The 22,615-nt window shown below is 40.7% G+C and overlaps 1 protein-coding gene across 3 annotated transcripts in view; it reads right to left on the bottom strand.

The window, feature by feature from the left end:
* Positions 1-438: 438 nt before the first annotated feature.
* The window catches only part of LOC139479031 (A disintegrin and metalloproteinase with thrombospondin motifs adt-1-like), a 46,875-nt gene continuing 24,698 nt past the window's right edge, over positions 439-22,615 (bottom strand). For 2 of the 3 annotated variants that reach the window (XM_071261770.1, XM_071261771.1), the window contains 8 exons: positions 15,528-15,692; positions 12,220-12,384; positions 11,489-11,653; positions 9,416-9,580; positions 6,529-6,705; positions 5,935-6,081; positions 4,894-5,301; positions 439-805 (listed from right to left, as the gene is read on the bottom strand). In XM_071261770.1, coding sequence (XP_071117871.1) covers positions 720-805; positions 4,894-5,301; positions 5,935-6,081; positions 6,529-6,705; positions 9,416-9,580; positions 11,489-11,653; positions 12,220-12,384; positions 15,528-15,692 — 1,478 coding nt within the window. In that variant the 3' untranslated portion in view covers positions 439-719. Of the gene's footprint in view, positions 806-4,893; positions 5,302-5,934; positions 6,082-6,528; positions 6,706-9,415; positions 9,581-11,488; positions 11,654-12,219; positions 12,385-15,527; positions 15,693-16,127; positions 16,293-16,883; positions 17,049-17,499; positions 17,665-18,840; positions 19,006-20,448; positions 20,614-22,615 lie in introns of all 3 variants that reach the window. The other variant, XM_071261769.1, reaches the window with a different exon arrangement.

Here is a 22,615-nt window from a genome sequence, read left to right as displayed (position 1 = left end):
ACACGCAACCTTTGTGTCTGTAGCCCAGTGAGTGTACCACTAAGGTACAGATCTAGAGGCGCTGATAAATTGCAATGATTTTCAGAATATCAGGAACCGTACGCGAGCAACAGATATTTCACGCCCGTTTCCTAAGATTCATGGAAAAAAAATTGAAACATAAAAATGTTGATAAATGTTGTTTTAAGTTTCTTTGCTCGGTTTATGTGTTAGATAAAACCCTTCCCCTCGGGTTTTTATGATATTTAAAAACCCCTGTTCCTCGGGGCTGAAGCCCCTGGGTTGTATCCCATGGATGTGGGTTTTAGAAATGGGCAGTGCTTTAGCCTACACGCAGAACGTGCTCGTGGTTCAACCTCTATTGCGTTTCCTCCATACACCTTTACCACATACAAAAACACCATTTCACTTTGCAACATCAATGTATTAAGATCGACAAAGTTTACAGTAATAAAAACATAACAAAATAACATCAACAAACAACATGTTTCAACAACATATGGAGTCTTTCGTCTTGCACACTGCAATCCATTCGGCTCTGCAAGAAGCAGACTCCATATGATAACCCTAGGTTCCCTGTCAACTGGACAATCTCCATTCCAAATTAATAGCACATAAAGAGAACGAAATAAGACCTAGTTCAGCAAATCAAGTTTAGCTCAAAAATAGCAAAGAGCGTCAGCTGCGAAGAAAGAGAGAAATAGATCAAGAATGGTCGGTTAGGTATCGCTGACATCCGCGGAGGAGGCCCCGAAACATTCCACAGGACCGACACTAAAGGCGCCCGCCTCGGTTCCGTCGTCACCTATAGAAGAACATATACCATTGAAGCAGAAAGGTCGCTACAGACATGCAAAGTCATATCGCGTCTGCGCATGATAGTAGTATTTCCATGCAGGATGTTGAGGCCAGAGTGTAACATGCAAGAATGAATTAAAGTTTGTGCAAAACGTAAAACTTAATAATGCCCTTTACTGCTTTGAGCCGGAAGTATCGCCTGCGCATGTCAGGTTGCGACGCCTGTGCAAAGGATTCTGCCAACTGTTGCGAATCCGGCCTCGTCATCGGCGCCTGAGGATATCGAAAAGAGCAACATTGTATGAGGGAGTCTAGAACATAGGACATATTTGTATCACAACTACAGCGCCAAGAGCAAGTTTGAACGTATCTTGATACTTACGTATATCGTACCTGAAATAGCTTTCTACAGACTACACGTGCTCCCCTAACCTATTATACATGAATGATCTAATCTGTTGTGATTTTTATACAAATTCTAATATTTAATCATACAAAAATTTGGACACCACGTGACTATGCCTCGGAGCGCCCATGACCTAGTAGTGATTGTGATCATGTGATTTGTTATTGTAGTCTAGATTATGAGCGGTCCGAGGTTATGTCACGTGATGTTTCCTTTGTCTTCTGATCGCTGATTGGCTGGGAAACTGACAGCCGGAGTCTAGGTAAGTACGCCCCAACAGAACAATGGTCCGATTGTTTTATATCCTCCCTCGTTCATTCCACCTAGGAAAACATCAAAACATTTATGAAGCGTTCGTGTTTTATAAACTGGACCATTATTTCGAAATATATGTCAAAAGGGAGTTTCTCTATACTTGGGGGGTGGTGGGGTACCTTAGTGTTAAAGAGTTCGCTCGTCACACCGAATACCCGGGTTCGATGCCCCACATGGATACAATAAGTGAAGCATATTTTTGGTGTCCCAAGCCCTGATATTGCTGGAATATTGCTAAAAACGGAGTAAAACCATACTCACTCACTCACTCACTGTATACATTGATGTGACTCGATATTTGACTCGATAACATGCGTTACGGACATACCTGTGTCATACTAGGTATTCTAGTGTGCAGACCTAACACTCCATTCCAGATTACAAACCCACAGATCACGACTTCAATATTGTACGTCTTCCGCTTGTAAAACAGGATACTGTTTACACATACTGTTTACTTCATGTGGCCAACTAGCTATAGCAGGGCATACATATCTCTAAAGGGTTAAAAGGTGGCTGTGTTCTATTCGAATTGGGGCGGTCGGGTAGCCTAGTGGTTAAAGCGTTCGCTCGTCACGCCGAAGACCCGGGTTCGATTCCCGACATGGGTACAATGTGTGAAGCCCATTTATGGTGTCCCCCGCCGTGATATTGCCGGAATATTGCTAACATATTCCGTATAATCTTCTAAAATAATACAAATGTAGTTAGTCAAATAGAGGGCTCAAATTTGAAGCGATTCCGATTTGGTCCACGCATGTCTAATAAAGCAGCTCACAGCCAAAGATTTGTATACACTACACGGTGAGAGTTAAATAGAATATTTACGGTTGAAGTAATTGATTACAGGTCTCAGTTGTCTAAATGTTGTTGTTAGTTAGTGCACATGGCCGTTACGACGTAATTTATTGTACATCTAAATTTGAGTGAGTGAGTATGGTTTTACGTCGCTTTTAGCAATATTCCAGCAATATCACGGCGGGGGACTCCACTCACATAATAGAGCTTTTTATATGATGAATTTGTTGACGATTCTTTGTACAACAATCGCTGTTAAAAATATATTTGATCTGCAGTTCAGAAGCCAAAATTTTACATACACTACCGAGTGGGCATGTGAAAACATGTTTTCAAACATTTACAATAGAGACTTGTTAAATATTTTATGTACCAATATTGAGATTATGCAGTTTCATCTTTCATGATTACAAGTATAAGGGACGTATATTAGTATATAAGTCTGATGTTGGAGTCACACGTTCATGTTTCAAACAGGGGGCAAGGGTGGCCCATTCATCTAAGGCGTCGCGATTCGCTGTGTAGAGTTGACTCCCTTGGGCACGCCAGAAACCTATGATTGTGGGTTCGAATCCCGGTTCGTCCCGATTATGTTTCTAGATTGTCAGCACCATACCCATGTTCGTGGGTTTCACCGAAGTGGTAAACGTCTGAGAACGTCATCACTTCGGGCTTTCCTCCCACATTAGGCTGACACGCCGTGATATAACTGGATTAATGTTAAAAGCGGCGTTAAACCCAACTCACCCACTCATTCATGTTTCAAACACTTTTGACAGGGTCTGTTGGGTCGAAGCCCAAATTACTCCATTCAATTACACAAGTACTACGCTGATTATTGTCTAACTGTAAGATATAATTTCCAAAATGTATGATTAAACTAAATGGGAAACATGCATTATGATCCCGGGAATTGGAATGCGGCCAATAATTACATTGAATACAGCACACATTTTAATGTAGACTAAGCAACATAGATAAACTGTTCCAGGGTCTTGAATGGTTGATTGGTTAATTCTACATGCATATTTATTTACTAATACTAAAACACGTGGACACACACAACACACGTTGTTTCACGTTGCTGAAATTAAGCACGATATTATCCTGAAAGAGAACCAATGTATGATATATGTGGATATATTGGTATAGCATATCAACGTTTATTTTACAATTGTTACCAACTATGTATAAACAGTGTGTCGACAGCTACACTTTTCTTGTGGATATGTCACATTTTTAAAGCAGACAATTGCTAACATGAATAACAAGTGCCCACTTGACTAAATATCTTTTAAATTATTTTTGACATTCAGTAAGTTTTTCGAGCTCATGCCCAACCAGAACTGGAATTAGAATTTCGATCAATCCAAACACAAAATGTCTGATGGCCGACATAGCAGGAACGTTATCACATGAGTAGCATACACTTTATAGAAAATACACTCAATGATAACCTGCCTTACTGTCGATGTTCTTACATGCTGCCCGCAGATATAGTGGGGGAATGATGATATAGAAATAATACTGTACACGCAACTCAACTCCCACCCTATCTGACAAACGCGAGTAATGTATTCTCTCAACAGAAAGTCGTATCAACTGTATTCATATTTGATGTGTTTTGAAATATTTATACCCATATTTTACAAGAATCATATAAACTCATCGCGGAAACACATCTAATGCGACTAGGATTAAAATTATCAGTACTATTAACGTTTTGGGCTTCATGATTGTACCATCGTAAACATAACTGAGAGAATAATCTGATCTGAAATCACCACTCCACTACCTATTATAGTTCTTAATGAACAGGACAAAGTGATTAGGAATGTGGTATTAGCACTGCATGCCGTCCTTGATACAGCATGGGCTATAATCTCCTGACAGAGTTAAAGATCCATTAATCTGGAGTTGGTACACCATTCATTTGAATTGGTCCAGTTTAAATCTATATTTTTACCCTGCGGTGGAGTTCGGTCAGATGTTCTCCAATTGCAGACCAGTGAACTTCTCTCAAACATTCCTATTGTGTCCTCATCTCATAGTCATAAAAATCATTAAGAAAATATTTTTTTACTTTCGAATAGCAAATTCACGTTCACTTTCACCCACTTGCGTTAGGATGAACTCCATATGAGACATGGTCAATTTCATAAATAATTAACAAATTATAAAAGGGTTGTTGCATGTTTGTACCATTTAGTTTATCAATTTAAAACCATATCTAACCCGATAACGCCGCCCCTCCCCCGGTAAAGCTGTAAAATGTGACTATAAACATAAAAAAGTATTATTCATTTTAACTTGAATTCCTAAACTACATTACGATGTTTTCATTATATGCAATCTTAGTTATTTTTCATACGATTTATTTTCAAGATATGAATAGAAAATAACCTTTATCACTATAAGGAACAACTTATCTTATCTTTAGAAACGTTTGGCATAAATATCCACATGCTTCCCTTATAGTAAATGGTAGGATTACAGCATAACCAATGCGTATTATAGCATAACAACTGTCAGGAGTCAGTAGGTTACACATGACTTAACAGCAGTTACTCTCTTACCTGTGTCTCCTGCAATGAACTCAGTGACCGGTAGGTCAGGCCTGTAAGACAGGTAGCCGGAGTCTTCTCTCCAGACGTCGTCGTTCATGTCGCAGTTGCATGCCAAGGTCGGGTCAGCGCATGACTGTGTCATACCACAAGTGCACATGCCACTTCCGGGTGTGGCGTCGCCGAAGTAGTCTGCAATTCCGCCAGTCCTGTTGCGCCAGCCGGTGGTGATGATGCCGTTCCCGTTAGGGTTGTGAATCAGAGCGGCCTTACACCTCCATTGCACAAACTGACGGCAGTTCTCACTGGCGTCGATGATGGCGATGGCGTGGTCGAGGGTGACGTTGTAGTTAAGTCCAAGAACATACTCGCCAGCTCCTTCGTAGCCCACAACTTCTTCCTCCTCTTCCGAGTCGTGGCCTGGTCAGAACATTGTGTGGAATGACTACCTGAATATACATCCTTATATGTTTTGTGTGTTTGTTGTCTAACGACGCACTCAGCAATATTCCAGCTATATGAAGGCGGTCTGTAAATAATCGAGTCTGGGCCAGACAAACAGGTGATAACCATCATGAGCATCGATCCACACAGTTGGGATACGATGACATGCATCAACCGATCCTGACCAACCGATCCCCTTAGTCGCCCCTTACGACAAGCAAAGTCACATTTTACGACAAGCGTGGGTTGCTGAAGACCTATTCTACCCCGGATCTCAAATGGTCTCCTGATTTGAACATTATGTTATGATTCTGTGTCTCTGTTAATCATAGATATCGTTTAGTGAGTGAACGAGTATGGATTTGCCGTTTTCAGTTATAGCTGTATATCGACGGGGAACATCATAAAATAGAACCTCAAGGCTACCTGACTGACCATATGTGTTTTAGTCTAAAGATCAGGGTCCACTTGCACAAAGCGATCTTAGCGCTAAGACTATTGTAAGCCTATGTTAAGGTATGGAAGTTACGATCATCTTAGCGCTAAGATCGCTTTGTGTAAGTGGACCCAGGTTACAATGAAGATAATGAATAGTGTGTGTCTTTATACCAATGACTGTGACTCCAGCTCCATTTTGGGATGTCATGTCGCAGTAAACACGAGTAGGCTCCAGAAGGCCCTCCGCCTCGTCAGGGTCGATATCCGCCATGGTGTTTGAGAGCAAACCACGAACACCCCATTCAGAGCAGGTGCGAGCTGTATGGCAATAGATATTTAATGGTAGAATATTTCAATTGGGATCACAATGATTTATCAACTGTAGTGGCATACTGATAAATGAGTATGAGGCGTGGTCAGACTTGAATGAGTGCTTAGTCTTTATTACTAATTTGTAAATTATACTTCGATAACTTGAGTAAGTCATGTAGTAAACACATGTTTTAAGAACATTTACATGTACCTGAGAATATTGGAACTACCCTGCCAAGACACCTTCAGTAGTCTCTATCTCGAAATCGACATTGAAATTAAACCAAGATGAGACTCTGCATTAATCAGAGATTTGAGATAGTTGGAGTAATATAAACATTGAAAAGTACCATGATCGCAGGGAATCCTCCTGTTTAACAAACAGTGATGTTTCCAACAACTAGATATATTGGTGTGAAAACAGGATTTGCGGTGTAAGTTAACAATCCTCACCCAAGGGTGTGCAGGCGAAGGTGTGGCAGTCAATAGTTTCCTCATTTGGTCCTTCACAGGGAGAGGTCAAGTTGCCGTGTGACGCCATGTCACATGTTCGTGAGCGTGATTTGGTCCCGCCCCCGCATGTGACAGAGCACGTGGACCATTGCTCCCAGGTGAACCAGTCGCCAGGAACTGGTACACGAAGCAAGTGTGGTTATTTGTGGTCGACTGCACACTTACAGCAAGTACGACAGAATGTCAGACAAGTAAAGTGAAATTGTAGATGGAACAGATATACACATGTGAATAATTAATCACAGAATCAAAGAGTAAATCCGATACCTGTTCACAAGAACATATGACTTGAACCTGATGGATTAGACTCACGAACAACATTGAACATTCGATAATTCTTTGCATATTACCAAAGGTACACCGGGAGCATGCAGTTACAAGGATTTGAATAAATGACTAACACTAATGCACAAATATATTTTCTATGGCGGTATGGTGTGATTAATTGCAAATGTGTTCGCGAGGATTTTTGTGAAGACAGACAGTGTACCACAGCAGCACAAACAATCAACACGTGCAGAGGACAAACTGTGACTGCCATACATCCAAGGGCACTACGAATGTAGGGCAAGGTCAACCATGACAAGTTCATTGTCATATTAAGGTCAAGGTTAGTGGTGTTAGGGGGCTAATCAAGCGAGGTAATTGTTATGCAAAGCTTGTCAATCCACATGTTCCTAGAGACTACTGTGGCGAAAGGTCAACACTATCGGATACACCGGGCTACCTCTACAGACGGGCTACATATACTCGTGTGATCTGAAATGTAGAAGATCTAGATCATCAACTACCACTAGAATCAGCACGTACATTCACCATGTTCTAAAGCACATATAGTAGTCTTTAATGCACTACAAGCATGGCGTACATATATTGCACTGAACTACGCTTGGCAACAGGAACGTATTCCACATTGACTAACACGTTACAAACAGCATGGACTGGACAACTTGACTACGGGTATACTGTGGTATATTAAAGTTGCGTAGGCTTATTGTGGATTGTACCATACACATGTATAGTACAGTGTTCCATAGGGTACCATACACATGTATACAAGAGTGTTCCATAGGATACCATACATATACATACAAGAGTGTTCCATAGGCTACCATACACATGTATACAAGAGTGTTCCATAGGGTACTATACACATGTATACAAGAGTGGTCCATAGGTTAACATACACATGCATATTACAGTGTTCCATACGGTGCCATACACATGTATACAACAGTGTTTCATAGGGTACCAAACACATGTATACAAGAGTATTCCATAGGGTACCATACACATGTATACTACAGTGTTCCATAGGTTAACATACACATGTATACAAGTGTGTTCCATAGGATAACATACACATGTATACAACTGTGTTCCATAGGTTAACATACACATGTATACAACAGTGTTCCATAGGTTAACATACACATGTATACAAGAGTGTTCCATAGGTTAACACACACATGTATACAACAGTGTTCCATAGGCTACCATACACGTGTATACTACAGTGTTCCATAGGCTACCAAACACATATAAACTACAGTGTTCCATAGGCTACCATACACATGTATACTACAGTGTTCCATAGGTTAACATACACATGTATACAAGAGTGTTCCATAGGCTACCATACACATGTATACAAGAGTGTTCCATAGGTTAACATACACATGTATACAACAGTGTTTCATAGGTTAACATACACATGTATACAACAGTGTTCCATAGGTTAACATACACATGTATACAACAGTGTTCCATAGGCTACCATACACATGTATACAAGAGTGTTCCATAGGTTAACATACACATGTATACAAGAGTGTTCCATAGGTTAACATACACATGTATACAACAGTGTTCCATAGGCTACCATACACATGTGTACTACAGTGTTCCATAGGCTACCATACACATGTATACAACAGTGTTCCATAGGTTAACATACACATATATACTACAGTGTTCCATAGGGTACGATACACATGTATACAAGAGTGTTTCATAGGGTACCATACACATGTATACAAGAGTGTTCCACAGGGTATCATACACATGTATATTACAGTGTTCCATACAGTGCCAAACACATGTATACAAGAGTGTTCCATAGGGTACCATACACATGTATACAAGAGTGTTCCATAGGGTACGATACACACGTATACAAGAGTGTTCCATAGGGTACGATACACATGTATACAAGAGTGTTTCATAGGGTACCATACACATGTATACAAGAGTGTTCCATAGAGTACCATACACATGTATACAACAGTGTTTCATAAGGTACCAAACACATCTATACAAGTGTGTTCCATAAGGTACCAAACACATCTATACAAGAGTGTTCCATAAGGTACCATACACATGTATACTACCTTGTTGTAAAGGGCACACAATACATATAGAACAGCGTTCAAGAAGGTACCACATGCATATTAACACAGTTTCCACAGGATGCCATACACATGTATACCACAGTTTTTAACAGGTTACCATACACATTTATATGGCACAAAGCACATACATACAAACATGTTCATAGAGCACTGTAGCCATAAGATGGTAGCCATGTATATATATATAAGTCCCACAGTACATAATAAATATACATCAATATTTCCACAGGCCTGTATAGACAAATACATGGAATCTTTTCATCGGGAACCACAGAACAATATGTTCTAAGGACACGCATAAGAAGGTGTGCTACAGATATGAGTATCGAGTGTTAGTATGGGAATCAATGGCGAATGTATTAGGTGTTCAAGGAACAAAGGGCAAATATTGAAAGTCTATCAGCTATGGCACTTACTTGGACACAAGTTTGGGTTACATGACTCGAGTTCCTCGGTGTCCCCAACACAGTCAGCCCCTCCGTATTTTGGGGGGTCACAGACGCGGACACGTTTCATGGACCCTCCACCGCATGTGGCACTGCACTCTCCCCACTTGCTCCAGTCCAGCCAAACACCATCGACTGTAACACATGAGTATCGTCTACAACAACAATCTGACTGCGTGCGTAATGCTGATTACAAGAACAGGTGGTGCGTTGGTTAATGTCTTTGTCCTGGGTTATGCAGCATAGATACGCAGCGTTATGGTTTCTTTCAATCAATTATTCAATTGAAATTTACCGTACATCTACTATTTTGTATTTTCTTTAAAATTGTCTTCACAGCACAACATCATGTTAGTAGGTGTGGCGAGCGCCGTCTTGTGAAGTGCCTCTGGTTGACTTTCCTGTTGAGCATAGCAATAGCGCGTGGTACTTACAGAAGCTTATTGTTAATGTTTTCACTATACTCTTGGAATTGATCTTCCAATTTAGCTTGGTTCTCTTTGTGCTAATTCCTATTGTGATATCGTTCTGGTATGCAGTACAGAATGCACTGGTATTTGAAGAAATGAAAAAGTTTCAGAAGCAGAGTATGTATTGTTAGTAGAACAATCGGGACAAAGTATGCATCATCTCCATACAGTAATGCACTCCTTGCTCCGATTAGAGAGTGAAATCAAAGACATGGTAATTATAAGGTAAGTTGCTAAGACTAGATATCTGCAGAAAACCCTTGAAGTAAAGGAGCTGTGGCATGCACCATAGACTCTTGCTGAGTTTGTGGATCCACACACATGTTGACGACGCCTATTTTGGTTTCAACACATTCGCAGCATTCGTTATGTTATCGATTTTGAATATTTAGCAATATTACTGTTGTCATTTATGGAATATTTCAAACCGAAATTATGTCTCTTGGTGGACTTTCCGTTAAGCACAGCAGTAGCATAGCAGTAGCATAGCAGTAGTGACATCTTACATACACAAATTTGGAATTATGTATTCGAACTTTGCAGCTTGGTTATATTTTCGTGCCAAGTCATGTTGTGATAATCGTTCCTGATACAGTTAATAGTCAAGAATTTATAGCTACTTGAGGAAATGAACAAGTCTAAAATGCAAAGAATATATTGTTAGTAGAACAATCGAGACAAAGTGTGCATCATGACGATACTGTAATGCACCTCTTGCTCCGATTGGAAAGTGAAATCGAAGAAATGTTAAGATTAGTTGCAAAGACTAGATATCTGCAAAAAAAACCATGAAGCATTGGAGCTGAGGCATGCCCAAAAGACACTTGCCGAGTTTGTTGATCCACACCCAACATGTAGACTACAAGCTCTCAGCATTCATTATGTTATCGAATGTGATCATGTACTTCGAAATCGCAGGAATACATCTTTTACTGCAATAATTATATAATTACTACATACAGATAAGAACTGAAAGAAATAGCAGATGCCAGAGATCGAGCTTTGCTGTGTGGAGTAGCGTAGAAGGTAGAAAAAACTCTGGGTTTTCGGAATATTTTTCCAAAATATTATATTCAGGAGCCTCTCGTGGTCAAGGCTTAGGTCATAGGCCACAGGAGAGGAATTGGGATAGTGGTGCTTTCGGTGAGATCTTTGGTCAGGTAAAAGAGACGAACGAATCATAAAGGGCATTTGGAGGAGGCATTCTGTATTTACTTTTCATGCAGGATAACATAAATGATAATAGATTTGAAAGATGACGATATTGTCTAAGGATAGTCACTACATCTTGCAACTATGTTATCATGCGTCTTTGGAACATTGTGCATGCATTCTGTGGAGAGGGGTAAAATACTTTATAATCCCATTTTCTTGCAATGATCCTTTCAGAAAGGGTCAATAAGCCTCTAGACCCAACCCTGGTCCAATGACAACATACAATTGTGTCGGCAAAGCTGTAGTGTGAAGGGTTAAATACAAATTTGGCTGATAATGACGAAGTGCTTTGCAGTGCAGTGATAGGTTAAATGGGTAAGGTTTAAGGTTGTTGACGTCATGCAGGGTGGGGACTGACCAGGGCAGTGATTGGTGTTACAGGCCATGGTGTCAACTGCAGGGCCTTGGCAGTCGACACCACCAAATTTGGGGGCGGTGCACGACCTAGTCCTATCTTGTGTGCCTCCGCCACACGTGTCACTGCATGCGCCCCATGATGACCATTCACCGTAGACGCCATCAACTGAAAATAGTTCGGAATGCGGCTGCTGCATATGAGTAGTCTACTATGCAGATATGAGTGGGGCTACCTTTTGGCTGTAGGAGGTACAGACAACGCTCGTAAATACAATAAATGGCATCTCTACTGACATGAAATATATATTTGAATTAATTAAACATAAATATTGATAGGCACTATTGATTTGAAACTTGATACAATCAGCGAGTTTATTGTGAACTGACTGGAATACAACCACAAAAAATGATGTTATAATCCTTCACTGATAACTTGACTAAAACCCTGAGATGTATTTTCAGAACCTTTTCTACCGAACTTCACTTTTCATCACGGCACATCCAAACGGGCCGACACACACGCACATGGTAACATATGTGACAAACACGCATACGCACACACACATGCATGCTAAGACACATAAAACACACATACACACACACGCACATATGGTTGCGGCTGTGATCGGCAATAGTTTGTGTAATATTCAACCTGGTATGACAGCCAGAATAAATATATTCGACATTATTATACTTCGACAGATACACAGATGAAAGGCATCGGATACTTACTTGGGCAGTGGTCAGTGCTGCAAGCTTGAGTGACATTACGAGGCCCTGGGCATTCTTTACCACCATCAAACGGTCCGATACAGTTCCGTGACCTCCACTGCTGCCCCCCTCCGCACGTGAGCGTGCACGTGCTCCACTTAGCCCACTCCGCCCATATCCCGTCCACTGAAACCACCACCTTTAGCTTTATATAACATCTCATACAGACACACCCTTTAAGCTGACCTTTCAACTTCTTTGACATCGGCTGGCATCAAGATGTACGCAATGAGTTATGGTTAGTAGCAAAGAATTTAAAATGCTCCAAGAATCAGTAGCGAAGAAGAATTGAAAATGCTTCAAGAATAAGTAGCAACAAAATGGTTTCTACTTCAACTTGTATTGGCAAAAACTGATTGTATATGCATACATCATTACAGAAGAAAATATTAGTTTAAGTTACTACGAAGCAAAATTGAAGTTAATGATTTAGCTTCATTGTCATGCTTGAAAAATGTAGGGTTAGATTGTCTAAATACTACCAACATTTGTTTGCTGTATAAACTTAAAAGCCATTTTAAAAACCAGAAAAGTATTCAAACACGCTGTAAGCATCAATAAGAAATACAAAAAAACTTGTTAATTGAAATCGTGGCTTAATATATGATGTGGTGGTGCTCAATGCATCAATGTGATTGAAAGCACGTGATGCACACATGAAGAAGTGACAAATGGGTTAATCAGGTGACTGGCGTGGCAAGGTTTCCGCCAATTCTTTATTTACAACACACGTGATAGGCAGTTATATTAGTCCACACGTGCAAATAGGCGTGTCCCAAAAGCAATTATGCGCCTAATTATTGAAATTCAAAAAATAGGATGTGATGTTGATGAATATTATTTTCTTTATAAAACGGATGGACAGCGAAGAATAATGATTATGAATAATGATGTCATCCTCCTGTTGGCCCCGATTGACTGACCCGGACAGGTATGATTGTTACAGTCCCGGGACTCAAAATGCGCTCCTTCACATTCTTTCCCGGCGTGAAGCGGCCCTTGGCACTCCCTCTCCCTTTGTTGTATGCCTCCGCCACAGCTCTCTGAGCATGCGCCCCATGGGTGCCATGTTTCCCATATGCCGTCAACTTGTGTGGAAGAAATGCATTTACTTAAAGCTTGGCACCTTGAGGAATGAAAGGCCAAAAAACGCCCATTGCCTTACTCTATACACAAAGAAAAAGTATCGCAACACCCAGATATGTAAGTTGTCAAGTGACCATGTTGACATATATATATACACAGAGGCATTCTTGAAATGAAAATTATGGCATGTCCTGTCCTCCATAACAGTCATGATGTGATGCAAATCATCTTTTTGAGATCTGTCACTGTATTGAGTAAAGGTTACAAGTCATTGTTTCCTCTGTCAGAATTTAGCAATGGGTCCTCGACAACTCAGTACAGAAAAAAGATGGCAAGTTATTGGCATGATCATGTATGCCGGTATGTCAATGAAAGAGATTGCAAGTCAGCTGGGTCTCCATCCTTCTACCATTAGTCGATTGTTACGAAAGCATCATCAGACTAATGATGTCAAGGATCGCCATCGTCCTGGTAGACCTCGCTGTTCGCCAGCAAGAGAGGATGCAGCTCTTAAGAGGATTGTACGGCGGTTTCCTTTTGCACCAAGCACTGTTCTGAAAAGGGAGTGGTTACCTCACCGTCGCATATGCCACAGAACTGTCCGTAACCCACTTAAAGATGCTGGATATTGTGCCAGGAGACCTGTCAGAAGACCTCTGTTGTCACGTGAACATTGGCAGCTCGATTGGCATGGTGTCGAACACGTAATCACTGGAATATTGCATCATGGCGGAAAATCCATTGGTCTGACGAGAGTCGCTTTCTGTTGTTCATGTCAGATGGTAGAGCACGTGTTTGTCGACGTAATAAGATGACATATGCTGAGAAGAACATTTTGGAACAAGTTCCATTTGGCGGCGGCTCTGTTATGATCTGGGGTTGTTTGTCATATGACTGCAAGCTGCCACTGGTAACAGTGAGAGGCAACCTTAATGGCCAACGATACCAAACAGAAATCCTTGACAGGAATGTAGTGCCCCATTTTGACAATCATGCTCTAAACACAAGGCTAGTCTTCATGTATGATAAGGCGCGACCACACCGTGAGCGTTCTGTTGTGGATTTTCTGCGTCAAGAGGCTGTCACTACCCTTCCTTGGCCAGCCAGAAACCCAGACCTCAATCCCATCGAGCATATCTAGGACATTCTTGGACGTAAAATCCTTCAGAGGGAGCCCCCACTGCAGAATGTTGATGAATTGGAACAGGCACTACACCAGGAGTGGAACATTCTCACAAAGGAACAGATCAGACGAGTCGTTAGGTCAATGAGGAGGAGGGTTCAACAGGTGATTCAAGCTGGAGGAGGTTACACCAGATACTGATATTTGTAACTGTTTTGCAAACTCGATGAACTTTCCGAGGATGACATGAATGGAAATTGACTTATGAATTCAGATAGACCTGTTCTAGCCATAGTTATTCTCACTGGATATTTTCCATTTTGGGGGGTCTTTTCGGTAACTCAGCATAAACACATTACGATCTTTACCGACCATATCATTCCAACGTTTTCTTATTGTTCAATATTTGCTCTACAAAGAACACTGAGACACCATTGGTTTACACACGTAATATTGCGATCACATCGAATCAAACACCAGCAGTATAATGAAATAGGGTTGTTGTGATACCTTTTTCTCTGTGTATATGATCAAGGCATATGATGTACGTGCATCAAATGATGTGAAGGCGAAATGTTTTGGATGGTTTTGTGATAATGCACATCTTAGTCGCCACGGCTTTGCTACACAAAGGCACACACTGTTAGGCACGCGTGAAAGACATAGCTATGTCGTTATTGGAACACAAAACTAACGGCACACACACGTATTATGGCATATATAACTACAAACTATCTACCACACACACACACACACACACACACACACACACACACACACGTCGGAGGATTGAAAAAGCGTTAGTACAAAACAGAATGTCATCAACAAAATATCCATCAGTTCATTTCTACTTCTACCATGACAATATTTTACATCAAATTAAATCACTTTCAATTTTACTCTACAAAAGTTTACTATAATGATTACAGATTTCAATCTGATTACGTAAACAAGTTATTTATTCAGTATTTCTTTTAGCAAGAATTTCATCCCACATTAAACATGACAACATGTTTAATTATGAACTCAGTAATTTATGACGAAAGAATGCAACACCTACCGGGACAGTTATGTTGGTTGCACGACGCAGTGTCTTCACGTGGACCCACGCAGTCTTTTCCGCCGTAGAATGGACCGTGGCAGGTGCGTTGACGCAATTTATCACCACCTCCACAAGTGGCACTGCACACACCCCAGTCAGACCAATCGTTGAAGATGCCATCAACTGAAGGAAAAAAGAGGCAGCTTCGGACCTGAATCTCATGTCACTAGAAAATATTATTTCGTAACTATTGACAATCGTGATTTGTTGTCAGTCATTAAGGTGTCTCATACTTACAATGTTTGTTATATAGCTGATATTCTTAAAATGCGTTTTATCAGAGTGGACCAATCCTTTCAGAGTGTATTTTACCATTTCACTCCGTGAAGTGTACATACTATGTCAGTTACTACGTCATATCGTGAGATCTATGCTGTATTTACAGAACGTCACATCTCTACTTAGAGGACATCACCAACAAACAAGAACATTGCATTCAACAAATATTACTACGCTTCGACGTAGATCGCCAGTACCAGGCTACACGTGACCAGGCCTAACGACCGCTCAGCGCAGAAAACCATCATCGTCATGTGCTGTCACATGGCCAACTGGTACCTGGGCAGTTGTGATCGTTACAAGCCTCGCTTTCGTTCCGCGCACCATCACAGTCGGCACCGCCATAGAACGGACCAATACACGTTCTATTTCTCCAGCGTATCCCTCCGCCGCATGTGACGTCACAGAGACTCCATTGAGCCCAATCGTTGAAGTACCCATCCTCTAGTGAAGCAGAAATGAGATACGACATTGCTCATCACGCTACGTGTCTGCAGGACTGAAGTGAAACTGTGACATTTTAAACATTGTGGAGGGTTCTGGTATCACAAGCAATTATTGGAACTATTTTGTGAGCCTATTTATATACAAGCGGTGATGCAGTTGCGAGGAAGGAGGTCAGGGCAAGGATACTAGAGGGATGCTAATAATAGGAAGTCTGACTTTCTCAAGCAAAGCGTAATATATAACTATTCCAATTTGGAACAGAGCCATTTAATGCATAATTTAAGCAATATGTCCTGCTGGGAAATCGCTTTGCTTGAGAAAGTCGCGAGGAAGCGTCAGAGCTCAGTCATGACGCACACGCTTGGTTGAAGCGGGAAGCCGCGACAGGGAAAAACATTGAGACTATATTATCTTACCTGCAGGCTGCCATAACAGCTAGCTGCTCTACACAGTTTTCCCCCATGTCATGCATCCTGCTCATATGATCGTCATTCATTAACATGCAAACAATGGAGGTTTAGGTAACAATGTACTCATGATCAGCATGCAGTGTACACGGTCCGAAATAGGGAGAGAACTCCAACTGACCCGGGCAGCTTTGGGTGTTGCAGTCACGGGACACCTTAGAGTCTCCCGAACAGTCCTGACCATCCCAAAATGGCCCCATACATTCCCGCTGACGCCACTGTATTCCTCCGCCACACGTAGTGCTGCAGGTTCCCCATATCTCCCAGTTCTGCCATTCGCCATCAACTGGAACATATGGGAATATACAGATATGTTAGACTAATACACGTTCGATAAGTATACACAGATTACAGTAAGTGAGTTGGGTTTAACGCCGCTTTTAACAACATTCCAGTTATATCACGGCGTGTCAGCTTAATGTGGGAGGAAAGCCCGAAGTGATGCAGGTCTCAGACGTTTACCACTTCGATGAAACCCATGAGCACAGGTATGGTGCTGACGAACCTAGAAACATAATTGGGGCGAACCGGGATTCGAACCTACAATCATAGGTTTCTGGCATGCCCTTGGGATGCAACTCTGCGTAGTGAATTGTGGTGCCTTAGACGACTGGGCCACCCGTTCCACCAACAGATTACAAGTTAAAAACTTAGTCTGCTAAAACCCGCTCTATTTGAAGTAAATTATATCCAAAATATAACTAAAAACAGAAGAATGAGCCGGACACGTTTCTTACCTGGACAATTTTGCTCACTGCATACTTCCTGTTCCTCCCTGTTTCCACTGCAGTCTGCACCACCAAAGAATGGTCCGTCACATTCTCGTTTGCGGCTTCGTAGACCACCTCCACACGTGAGGTCACATTCTGAGAACGCGCCCCAGGACAACCAAGTACCATCAACTGTCAACAGTATGGATATGGTGATGATGGTCATCAGATAACACGTGAAGTGTGCCATGCATTCAAGCAAGGATTCAATGGAGAACCATGGTACCATACAAATTAGCGTCGGAACATGACCGGCAGCCATTATGTTCTTGTAATCTCTTCTCGTTGGTTTTAAGTGAATTAAAACAGCATCCAAGCCAAACCACGAGAGGAGAGAATAAGAATGTTGTTTTTGCAGGTTACAAAAGCCGAATTGAAGCCGGGTCTTCATCATGACGAATGTTCTAACCACTAAGCAACACCTGCTCTTTATCAACATGCATATATGGTGTTGGATATTGCAACCATGAGGCTACTCGTGTCAAATATGACACACATATTTCAAACCAGTCCTACATGCATTTGGTAAAATAATTGGACATGCCCAACTGATTTAAATAAAAGACAAACTATTTGCTTAACATCACTATACAGAACATCAGGCCCCTATGCAGAGTTGCAGCACTTAGATCACAGGATCTGCTGACCTTTGAAGAGGGGTTGAACCATCTCTCCAAAGGAACCATTCCATGAGAACAGTGTAGCGTACATAGCAACACGATATCATAATCATTTGTTTCTATTTATTACTTTCACTTGTTATGGGTCAAGAAAGTGGTAGTAGTTCAAAATCTGTAGATAAAGGATCTCATTCTGAGAAGAGGCCATCACGCAGATTTTCAAGAACAGATACAAATTCTCGTGGCAATATATACATATGTCAACTGGTGTGGATGGAGAGAAAATACAAACATGACATGGATAAAGGATTGCGAGAAAGAAGGTGCTATAACCCCACCTGTGTGCAGGGCGGATGAAGATGTGCCTCAAAAGTCTTGGCTCGACAGGGCAAGGATGAAAACAAAGCAAACCACCAAGCACTGCAAGGTTAGTTGGAGAAAAAGGGTTAGCACAACATCTAGTGACAGGGTCACACGAAACGTGGTTATTTTTGCATGCAGAAAGTTAAAAATTGTGGAAGGTAAAATTATACTTACTTCTTATGTTGAAAACGTTATGAAGATATATGAATTATGATGTAATCTATGTAAAATGATGATTGAAATGTGAAAGGGATGTGAAGATTTAAAGGCGATGTGTATCAGAGGTATTGGAGGGAAAGAGTATATTTGTTATTATTGTTGATACCCGGGCATGGCGCATCACTGCACGTGGTTGGGTCCTCCCATGGTCCAGTACAGTTTCCGCCTCCATAAAATGGACCTGTACACTTCCGGCTGCGCATTTTTTGGCCTCCACCGCAAGTGACACTACAAGCACCCCATTCCTCCCATGTTTGAAATACTCCATCAACTGAAAATCAGGAAAGAGAGCCATTTCAATGATAAGCCTATCTATCTATCTATCTATCTATCTATCTATCTATCTATCTATCTAATCTATCTAATCTATCTATCTAATCTATCTAATCTATCTAATCTAATCTATCTTATCTTATCTAATCTATCTTATCTAATCTATCTTATCTAATCTATCTAATCTTATCTATCTAATCTATCTATCTATCTATCTATCTGACACGCTGTGATTTAAATGGGATACTGTTTAAAGCAGATATTTACCACACTCACTCCATTGCTAAATACAAGAATGTTTTACTTGTGGCGTTGATCCCAACTCACTCACTCACTCTACCTTCTTATCACCGAGAAGAATATTTTAGCTTTAGTAAGTGCAAAAATTAATAATTAGGATTTGTGAAGCGTATATTCAATTGAATCGGATTTTATCGAAACAAATAAATTAAGTCCTAATATTCTGCTTCAGACGTTTAAAATAAAGAGAAATTACATTGTTGCAAGGTGTTAAAAAATCTGGTGTTGCAGCTGAAGCTGAAAAACATATCTAATCTCGATAAAAAATCTCAGCATCTGAGGTTCAGAAGATGAGACTGGAACAGTATCATGTTCAGAGATGAGTCCATGTCTTATCTGGACAGACCTGATGGTTGTGCAAGGGGCTACAAGCGTCCAGCAGAACGTTTTTACGATGCTTAGTTACTGAACTTCGTCAGTTTGGAAGTGTCATTGTATATGGTGGCATCACAACTCCTGGGAGAACATATCTCATTGTTCATTTGATTTGCGTATCCTACTGACGACATCGTTCGAGATCATGTTCTACACCTTACGCAAATGCAGGGACGTAACGTCACATTACAGCAGGATATTGTTTGCAAACATGTTGCACATGTGGCAGCATTACATTTCTGAATGGCCACATCCGGCTGTTTCTCCAGACCTTACCCATAGAACATGTCTGCGATGAAACAGATCGACGCCTACGACAGGACCAAAACCAGCCGGTAGCCCAAGCTCAGTTCGGTCAATCTTTGGCTGACATTTCAGACAGCATCCTCTGGCTGTTTTCAATCATCTGGTGTTTTCAATGCGCCAGCGCAAATGCAAATGGTGGTCAAACCCGATATTTATATTGTTAATTGACTTCTAACACCACCCCATTTTTAGGGCGGGCTGCTCTGTCTCCTGTTACCAGGTGGGTTTTGTCAATGAATTTGTTTCGATATTGATCAAACGAATGACAAAATATTATGCAGTTATTTCCAATAACATAACATTTACACCTCTTTATATGAAGCACAGTTACTTTTTTCCGCTGGTGCATGTAATGTGTGCCAGGTCAAGCCATCTGCAGATTAATTACTCAATCCATCAAACATTGTTTACAGAAGAATGAACATTGCCTAGAAGCCAGTCAGGTTGTGTACTGTCTTACTTGGACATTGGTTGCCATTGCACCTCTTCAACTGTGCTCCATCCCCATCACAGACTTTACCACCGAACTGTGGTTCAATGCAATTTCGTGAGCGAAACTGACTTCCACCACCACAAGTGACGTTGCATAAGCCCCAGGTTGACCATGTAGTCCATACGCCATCAACTGGAAGTATTTCAAATCAGAACCTTAGATTGAAAATAACATTTATAACAGAAATGAAAATACTGCATTATCTGTATGATCGGTAAAATCATGTTTTCACGACATGTTAGGTCATATATAGAAATAATGATACATCTTTGTTGGTTTATAATGCAGTCAATAATAGTCTGCTTATCACAAAGTTTTGTAAATTGAGTTTGAGTCAGACAAACCAGTTAGGTAGTGCAAATCAATCCATCCCAAGGGGCATTTATGGCACAATCACACATTTTAACCACCAGTTTCCACTTTGCAAACATCCGATATCCATCCTAGATTGTAGATATTCATTATACACTTCTACGATAATTGTTAGAAGTTGAGACCGATATTCGTCCCCCGAATTCCTAAGACAAGTGACAAGTAAAGATGTACAGTCAAGTCCCGTTAATCCGACATCGATGGTTGCATATGATTGTGTCGGATTAACGAGCATGTCGAATAAACGAAATTTAGTAGTATCAACGTTCGTAATCGAAAATCGGACAACTACACGAGAGATAAGGATTCAAACACGTTATAAAAAATATGAAATATATATTCATATTTTTATGTTAAATTGTTGGCGGAATATGTTTTCTAATCATTCAACCTCTAACGTTTAACACAAAACAACTGTTATGGACTGTTTGACATATTCAATATACTTTAAAAAGCATAGTCTGGAATGGAAGTCGCAACTTTGAAACAGGTACTCAAAGCTTAAGAAAGCTGCTTTCTAAGTGGCTAACGTCGACTTCCTGTTGGTCATTTCATTGGTAGGTCATAGTTCGCGGAAGGTTGTTCTGACGTGACTTGTAATGGGATGTCCTCGTCGATAGCGAGAACTTGTATCTGATTTTAATAAGATTGAGGTAATCTAAGCATGTGAATTATCCTGTTTTCTTTATTTAAAGCATTAATTGTTTATTGTTAAGTAAGTTTATAGCTGCAGCTTTGTAATATGCGGCTACCAGCCGACTCGCCTCGCATCAAAACACGGGCTGTGTACTCGCGGGCAGATGACCACTGAGTACGCTGATCACTGTGTCGGATTAACGAGACTGATTAATGAGTGATTTCGGTAATTCGTTGCAAATTATGTATGTCGGAGTCGGAGTGCGAGACTGTCGGATTAACGGGTCTAAATAGCACTGATTTAATCGGTTCCAATCATTAGTGTCGGAAAAAGCCGATTGTCGGATTAACGAGTGTCGGATTAACGAGACTTGACTGTACAAGAAAATACAAGAAATAGACACATACTGATCTGCAGCTCACCTTGAACTAGGCATGCCAGAAGTCTATCACTCTATTGTTATCTTGTTTTGCTATATTAAGTTTAGGTGTTTTTGTGACACTGTCTATAAATGAGAGTCACTTGAAGCAATGATTTAACAAAAAAAATGCCAATGATAATTTTAATTACATCAGCAATATGTAGTGTTCTTGGAAGAGGGAATGTAACCAATCAAAGGCATCCTTTATATGGCTGTTTGGCTTGCAGTAGAAAAGGGTCAGAGTTTTAAAGAAAAAAAACAATTAAAGAGGAACTGTCCTTTTCCTATTGGTCCAATTGCTTGACTGAAAGCATTTTGATTGATCTCTTTGTAGTATATTGTTATGTTCCGTCACCCATAGGCCTTTCCCAATGATATATGCCAGGTGAACGGAATATGCCCCATGCCCCAAAAAATCTATCTACTAGAAAAATGGTGATTAATTTAGTATGGTCTATTTGTTGGACACATTAAGTGTCGTATTACCAGAAAACACTACCCATTGACATCAGCTCACCAGAATATATCTTTACTAAAAGTTCCAGTGAGCAAAGAATTCATGCATGTAAGGCAAAAAATATATTCAAATCATACACGGAGGAAGCAGAGGGTTACAGAGGCTCAACATACAGATGCATGTTGGAATTGGTCGACATATGTATGACAATAGTTTACATGTTAAACAGGCTGACTAATGAAATGCA

Source organism: Haliotis cracherodii, unplaced genomic scaffold (genome assembly GCF_022045235.1).
Source record: "Haliotis cracherodii isolate W230 unplaced genomic scaffold, xgHalCrac1.p SCAF_4, whole genome shotgun sequence".
In the NCBI taxonomy this organism is placed as follows: domain Eukaryota; kingdom Metazoa; phylum Mollusca; class Gastropoda; order Lepetellida; family Haliotidae; genus Haliotis; species Haliotis cracherodii.
The sequence above is the reverse complement of the archived record's forward strand: the minus strand, read 5'-3'. Positions and strand labels throughout refer to the sequence as shown.